This window comes from Carlito syrichta, unplaced genomic scaffold, assembly GCF_000164805.1.
Source record: "Carlito syrichta isolate Samal-C Ts95f unplaced genomic scaffold, Tarsius_syrichta-2.0.1 Scaffold126478, whole genome shotgun sequence".
NCBI lineage: Eukaryota > Metazoa > Chordata > Mammalia > Primates > Tarsiidae > Carlito > Carlito syrichta.
In genome coordinates, this window is record NW_007070574.1 from 2,445 (window position 1) to 10,825 (window position 8,381).

The 8,381-nt window shown below is 45.1% G+C and overlaps 1 protein-coding gene across 1 annotated transcript; it reads left to right on the forward strand.

Moving 5' to 3' along the window:
* Positions 1-4,831: 4,831 nt before the first annotated feature.
* On the forward strand, positions 4,832-5,535 carry LOC103250070 (zinc finger protein Aiolos; the record flags this gene model as incomplete). Its single annotated transcript, XM_008048661.1, has 1 exon — positions 4,832-5,535. A coding segment is annotated over one exon (704 nt), but the record flags the coding sequence as incomplete, so codon positions are not given.
* Between the last annotated feature and the right edge of the window lie 2,846 nt (positions 5,536-8,381).

Sequence of the window (8,381 nt, forward strand, 5' to 3'; positions counted from 1 at the left end):
CCATGTATATTTTTATTGGAAGAAAACCTCTAATTCAGCCTGAAGCTGGTACGTGAATCATTCAAAGGTGTGGTGTGATTTTTGACTAGAAGCTGGACCAGATGCTCTGTGCAGGTTTGGAAGCAGTTATACTCTTGTGGTTTGACTAACCTTTTTTTATGAGTGTGTTACTAAAGAAACGTGAGCTGTTGGCTTTTCAATTACTGTAGCTTAGCCCTTCTGAGTTTCATACACATTGAGTCATCGTGTCTACAGGTGACTGATAATCATCTGCACCGCTCAAGTTACCGTAACTCGGAAATGAGGGGATCTGATGAGTGCAAGTTGCCTGCACGTGAAGATCTGAGGCTGTCCCGTCGTCTTCACAATGAATAATGGTCTGTGTTAACCACAGAACTCATTTCTACTCATCCAGGGCTTTATTTTTCTCTTAATGTTAACTTTAGCACTCAGCTGTTTTCTGACATATGCTGCAGGTGGTATAAACTGTGAAACTGTAGGCCTAGTTAAACAAAGCAAACTCTTGGGAAAAGGGATAAAAGCAGAGTTTGTGATGTACCCACCCCACCCCAGAAACTTTCTGAAGGCTCTGTTAGGTGAACAGATAAAAAGATCCTTAAGGCCAGGTGCAGTGGCTCAAGCCTATAATCCCAACACTTTGAGAGGCAGAGGCAAGAGGATTTCCTGAGCCTAGGAGTTTGGGACCAGCCTGGTCAACTTGCTGAGACCTCATCTCTACAATAATCAAAAAATTAGCTGGGCATGGTGGCATATGCCTGTAGTTTCAGCAACTTGGAAGGCTGAAGCAGAAGGATCACCTGAACTGGTTGAGGCTGCGGTGACTGTGAGCATACCACTGCACTCCAGCCTGGGTAACAGAGTGAGATCCCAGCTCAAAAAAAAAAAAAAAATTGATTACTTTAGCAAAGGTCAACTATCCTGTTGCTTCATTTTTGAGTTATCAAGGTGAGGTAAGTGCATGGGTGTTTTTTCTTTCTCTTTTTTTGGCATATTTTTTTCTCCCAGGTATGTGTCTAGAAACTATCAGGTTTGGCCTTAAGGTAGTGGGGATGCAGGACAAATTTATCTGATTGGAGTAGATCTTTTAGCTCGTCTTTCTGGCTCCGATTTCTTGCTATGCTGGTCCATCTTACCCACTGCTTTACATCGACCACAAGCCTCTCTTTCTCAAGAGTGTGTAGCCATTTGCTCTTTGTTCAGATCCATTTGGTCATCCAGAATGACCGTCATTTGGTCATATCATGTGTTATCTTTTTTTGCTGTTTCCCAAAATGCGGGATGCAAACTACCAGGAGGCACACAGGGCATTGAAAACCTCGATCCACATGGCAAGAAAATTATTTTCTTTTCCGTTATCTTTCAGTCTCCCTGAGTCAAGGAGACTTAGACTGAATCTGATGCCAGTTTTTTTTTTTTCCTTCCTTTTTCTTTTTTGAGTCAGGGTCTCACTCTGTTGCCTAACTGGAGTGCAGTGGCATCATTACAGCTCACTACAGCCTTGACCTCTTGGGTTCAGGCAATCCTCCCACCTCAGCTTCCCGAATAACTGGGACTACAGATGCACACCACTATACTCGGCTCATTTATTTTTTTGTAGGGACGAAGACAATGTTGCCTAATCTGGTCTCAAACTCCTGGGTGCAGGCACTCCTCCCGCCTTGGATTCCCAGAGTGCTAGGATTACAGCTTGAGCCACCACATCCAGCCATTGCTAGTTGTCTTTAACACTGATCTCACACTTGGTAATCTCTGGTTCTAACAAAGAGAGAAGATCTCAGTCTCCAAGGTACTCACGATAGTACCTGATTTTCATTGTCTTTATTTATTATTATTATTTTATTTTATTTTATTTTATTTTTGAGTTGGAGTCTCACTCTGTCGCCCAGGCTGGAGTGCAGTGGCATAGTCACGACCACCCCAGCGTCAACCTGCTGGGCTCCGGTGATCCTTCCCCTCAGCCTTCCAAGTAGCTGGAACTATAGTCTCATGCTGCCACGCCCAGCTAATTTTTTTATTATTTTTATTGTAGAGATGAGGCCTCGCCAAGTTGCCCGGGCTGGTCTCGAACCTGCAGGCTCAGTCAATCCACTCGCCTTGGCCTCCCAAAGTGCTGGGATTGCAGGCTGAGCCACCAAGGCTGGCTGATTTTTATTTTTCATAGCTACCTTCTATTTGCAGCAAGTGATTCTGGCTTTCCATTTATGTTAGTGATATAAAGTTTCCTTAAAACACAAATTTATTTTAGAAAAAAAAAGAGAAAATGTGAGCTGACTCAAACACACAAAGAAAAAGCCCCTAGCATTTACCAAGTGTTTTCCATGGGGCAGCCCTTGTTCTAAACGCTTTCCAGTGACCCTATGAGGTAGATATTATTATTTCCATTTTACATAAGGACATGGGACACAGACAGGTTTGGTCACTGGCCCAAGGTCACATGACCAGTGACCAATGGAGCCAGCATCACACACAGTCCATCGGACTTTAGAGTTCATTCTCTCAGCCACCAACCCAGCCTGTGTGATTATGGCAGAATGTGAGAATGATGATGTCTGGGAAACACTTTGTTTCATGCTTCTTGACGTAGCTTTAGCCAGACGCGCCTGCTCGCCCATGCATGCCTCATGTAGTCCCACCTCTCTGCCATCGTTCACGCCGCCCCCTCAATTAGGATGTCCTCTTGTACCTTTCTAAAAATCTAGATACTACCAGTTCATCAAGACCCTCCTCAAACTTGAGATTTTCCAAGAACGCTTCCTTTTCCCCAAGTACTCTTGAAGTGTTTGCATTCCCTTAACTCCTAAATATACAATTTACCCAGCTCGTCTTGCCCTTGCTTGTATACTGCCTTATTCTTTTCCAGAATATATCTTACATTTCTGCCTAAATGCCTCAAATGTGGCATTCAAAATAAAAGCAGAGGCCTCCAGAGAGCAAAGTAGCCCTTTTTCAACTCTTTTTTTTTTTTTGAGTTGGAGTCTCACTCTGTTGCCCAGACTGGAGTGCAGTGGCATGCTTTCAGCCACCACAGCCTTGACCTGCTGGGCTCAGGCTTCCAAGTAGCTGGAATGACAGGCATGCGCCACCACACCTAGCTACTTTTTTGATTTATTGTAGAGAAGAGGTCTCACCGAGTCATCCAAGCTGGTCTCAAACCCCTGAGCTCAGGCAATCCTCTTGCCTCGGCTTCCCAAAGGGCTGGGATTATAGGTGTGAGCCACAGTGCCCAGCCTACAACTCTTTTTCTCCGGTTCTGTATATAAGTCTTATTTCTCACCCACGAGGTTGGAGACACTTTAAGAACAGGAACTGGGCAGAGCACAGTGGCTCACACCTATAATACCAGCACTTTGAGAGGCTGAGGTGAGAGGATTGCCTGAACCCCAGGTTCGAGACCAGCCTGGGCAACTTGGCAAGACCTCATCTCTACAATAAATCCCCCCCAAAAAAAAATTAGCTGGGCATGGTGGTGCATGCCTGTAGTTCCAGCTACTTGGAAGGCTGAGGTGGAAGGATCGCCTGAGCCCAGCGGGTTGAGGTTGCGGTGGCTGGGAGCGTGCCACTGCCTTCCAGCCTGGGTGACAGAGTGAGACTCCAACTCAAAAAAAGAAAAAAAAAAGAACAGGTTCTCCCAACCCTTTTGTTTTCTTGTGTTTTGGGGTGTTTTTTTTTCCCTTTTTTCATTGCTGAACCCTTTACTGTATGGCAGTGACAAATTTTGGAACCTGTAATGCCTTGGAAATGTAACAGAAGAGAAGGGTGTGGTTCAGCAAATCTCTCCGGAATCCAGTGTTGACAATGAAAAAGCGTCATCAACAACCTCATCTTCCCTCCTTGCACCCGACTCACTCCAAGCCTTCTCTTCCCTCTCCCACCACTCACCACTGAGCTCACCTGCCATCACTGCAGACCTCTTCCTTGCCTTCCCTGTGGCCAAGAGGGCCTGTTTTCGAACACACAACACCCACACGCCCTGAAGGTGGCTAAACTCCGTTTTCAAAATAACTCAGCAGCTTGACATGAGATGTAGGAGAGGGTGACCACAAATAGAGTTCTTCAGTTAAGTGTGAGATGGTCTTGACGATCACATGTGTATCAAGGACACATTTGCTGCAAAGGAAGAGTGGCACACTTTAGGAAAGGAACAGAGATTACAAGCCGGCCTCAAGAAAGCTGTTCTAAAACTTTCCACACCTGAAGTGTAGAAAGTAAGTATCTTTTACTTAAATCTCAGTCGGCCGGGTGACCGGTGAGTTTGAGGAGCAGCCAGTGGGAGTTTGGGGCCCATTTTCTCTGCCTCTGGCTATTTAAAGACCTGCCGAGGCTCCTCGCTAAGCACCTCCACTCTTTGCAGCACGTCCGTCCCCCTGGCTACCTAATATTACGAGTAGAAAGTGACAAGCAAAATAAGAGCTTGGGAGTTGACTGTGTCTTAAGAGTTCATGAACAGTGGGAGGCAGAGGCCTGTGGTCTTGCACGGCGGTGGTTCCCTGTCCTTCTTTGCCCGTCTGAATGTTCCTTTCCTCCTCCTTTCTTTAGGGCTTCCCTCTGACACACACAGTGGGCACGCCTCACACTGTGGCCTCAACCCTCCCTTCTGTTTACGGGCTTTATTCTAATTGTCCCCATGTGTTGCTGCTGACCAGCGTTCCCTGGGGCTTCAGCACCAAATGGAGCCATTCTGCCTAGGCTGGGTGTTCTTAAGCAGCAGTGATTTAACCTCCTCACTTGTCTGAGGTCTCTGGAAAATAATTTTGTAAACTCTCTACCTTTGTGTTGTTCCCTTTGTAACCTTTTATTTCACCCGTTCCAGGTGAGAAGCGCCACTGCTTTGATGTCAACTATAATCCCAGCTATATGTATGAGAAAGAGAGTGAGATCATACAGACCCGCATGATGGACCAAGCCATCAATAATGCCATCAGTTATCTTGGCGCCGAAGCCCTGCGCCCCTTGGTCCAGACACCGCCTGCTCCCACCTCCGAGATGGTTCCAGTTATCAGCAGTATGTACCCCATAGCCCTCACCCGGGCTGAGATGCCAAATGGTGCCCCTCAGGAGCTGGAAAAGAAGAGCATCCACCTTCCAGAGAAGAGCCTGCCTTCTGAAAGAGGCCTCTCCCCCAACAACAGTGCCCACGACTCCACGGACACTGATAGCAACCATGAAGAACGCCAGAATCACATCTACCAGCAAAATCACATGGTCCTTCCTCGGGTCCGCAATGGGATGCCCCTTCTGAAGGAGGTCCCCCGCTCTTATGAACTCCTCAAGCCCCCACCCGTTTGCTCAAGAGACTCCATCAAAGTGATCAACAAAGAAGGGGATATGATGGATGTATACCGGTGTGACCACTGTCGCGTCCTCTTCCTGGATTATGTGATGTTCACTATTCACATGGGCTGCCACGGTTTCCGTGACCCTTTTGAGTGTAACATGTGTGGATATCGAAGTCATGATCGGTATGAGTTCTCATCTCACATAGCCAGAGGAGAGCACAGAGCCTTGCTGAAGTGAATATCTGGTCTCAGAGATTGCACCTAAGTACCAACATCGTTTTTCTTTCTTTCTTTTTTTTTTTTTTGAGTTGGAGTCTCACTCCGTCGCCCAGACTGGAGTGCAGTGGCCGCTCCCGGCCACCGCAGCCTCGACCTGCTGGGCTCCGGCGATCCTTCCGCCTCAGCCTTCCGAGTAGCTGGAACTACAGGCGCGCGCTATCACACCCAGCTAATTTTTGATTTATTGTAGAGATGAGCTCTCGCCAAGTTGCCCAGGTGGGTCCCAAACCCATGGGCTCAGGCAATCCACTCACCTCAACCTCCCAAAGCTCTGGGATTACAGGCTGAGCCACCAAACCCGGCTCCAATGTCGTTTTTCAAAATTAATAACCCCATCTAACAGAGAGCTCTCAAAACATACTCAGCCCCAAACTCCTTTTCATGCCATTTTTAGTCTTGTTCACATGGATAGCAAGAGAAACACTGCCTTTGTTCAGAAATTATTTGCAAATCTGTCATGTTAATACTTTTGTGACACCTTTGTGTTTCCATCAGGGACTTGAATTTCATGGAATTTAAAAACCAAAGAAGTATTTGGTCATTATCTTCTGCAGCAGTAGAATAGGCTTCTGTGGAAGTGTGTTGCCAGTTGGAGCAGTCCCCCAGTCCCCAGTTGCACTGCCTGAGATGTTCTCTCTGAGATACATTAGCTGTATGTGGAAAAGCCTTGTGGTGGTACCCCAAATCCACAAGGAGAAAGTGCTGACCAGCTGACCTTGCTGGGAAGCCTTGCCCTTTGTAACACATGCTGAAGGGTCTGGCTATAATCTCCCCAACCCAGATTGTAGGCTAAAAGTAGTAAAAAGAACAGTCACAAAATAAGTACCTTTACCAGTAACTGAAGACCTTGTTCCCAAACATCAGATCCATTTCTGTTCACAAAAAAAAAAAAAAAAAAATTTTTAAATAAGTCATCTGATGATACTTCTGCTTCTACCCTTTACCATTCCACCGAAGAGCTGAGTTGTTTGGGTTAAATGAGTTGTCTAGTAAGAGAAATTCTCTACCAGAAGAACTGATGGCTTTAGATATAGACCATCACTGGAACTCCAGAAAGTTGTTCACTGCAGATGATGGCATCCCTTTCTTCTGGTCAGGATTGGCAGAGCAGGGGTTTAAGGGAGGAAATGGTTTGGTAGCAGCAACAGAGAAAAAAAAAAAACCTAGCTACCTAGAAGTTCTTGGTCTTCTCATGAAGAATTGATGATATAGACTCAAAGCAGACTTGCCAATTATCTTTTTCCACAAGAAATATCAAGGAATCCAAAAAGTATGACTTAGCCTTCTCCTCCCCACAGGAGAGTTTTTAGATCAGAGCTGAGCCTCAGGATGTGGTGAGGGGGGACATCTCTACTGACAGGTTCTCCTTGATCAGGTGGGTCTGGACTCTTTTTTTCCCATTTAAATGGAGCTGTCATATTCCTCAATAATTCTTGAAAATCTGATCTGTGTCCTGCGGATGTATCAGTCATCTTTGTCACTGATAATGGGGACATACTATCAAGGAGCAGTGCTGCGATCATTGTAAAACTAGCACCGGAAGAAGGGGTTACAGAATCTGTTTGCTAATTCCATATTGCCACTAATTACTTATGTGACTCTGAGTAGATCATTTAACTCTTAAAACTCAGTTTCCTCAACGATAAAATATGAATTGAATTTGTGTTTTCCCAGGTCCTTTCCAGCTTTAAATTTATATGTGATTATGCAGTAACCACAAGTTATTTTTAAACCTCTTCATGTTTGGATATTAAGCAAACATGAAGAGGTTTAAAAAAACCTCTGGATGTGAATATATGTTTCACATGTCTTTGGTGTGAAAATGGCAGTGTGTTAAGTTTTTCCTTTAACCACTGAGTTGTGAATGTGAAGAAGATGACGGGGAGGAACAAAAAACAGAAAGGTATTTTGATCTTGCCCCAAAGTTGTACACACAAATTGGCACCTGCGGCTGCTTGCCAAAGCCTTTTTTTTTTTTCCTTTTTAAGAACCTGTGTTAGGGAAAATAAATTCTGCTTCCAGGGACAACTTCATGGAGCCTATTTACAAATTAAGAGTCAGCTTTGCCAACATTCCTACCAGAGCCAAGAATCCCAAATTCCTGATAGATTAATGTTTTATTTCTAAAGGGCTTATGCGTTCGGCTCAAACTCAACTCGTTTATGTGCTGCCAGTAATTAAAATGTTCCACCTCAGACTGCACAAATGGCTTATCCTTCTTTGTAGCATGGCGTCTGTCTCAGGAAAAAAAAAGGTTTTATGAAATTCCATGGCAACAGTCCCAACATGTTTGAGACTTCAGCTAAAGGACTGGATGTATTTTGGTGTGTGTCTTCAGTATATCACTGTATTTCCGTAATACTAGACTCCAAGTTATGCCAGATTGCTCTTACCCATTGTGAAAGAGGAGTTGCTCATTATATCCTTGAAATATCACACATCCTGTTGACTCTTCGAGGGACCAGAGAAAGAGAATTTGGAAGCAGGGATTGGAAGGAGAGAAAGCTAGGGAAAGGCAGCCTTTCTATCAGATTAGTATTGAAGTCTTTGCTGAAGAGCCCAACTTTTCCCTCTCAAGATGGTGAAACTAAGACATACTCCCTTAACCCAGACTCTTGTATAGAGATACAGTCCTTCTTTTTCTGGTGACCTATGGGTTTGCTGAGTGATTTCCATTCTTCTGAGGTTTTCTGAGCGGGATGGCCACTCACAAGGGCTGTACTCCCTTTGTAGCGTTCTGAGCTAAGTCAGGGCCCATCAAGTCCGGAGAAAATGTGTATGTGGGAACTCCACGTTCTTAAGTCG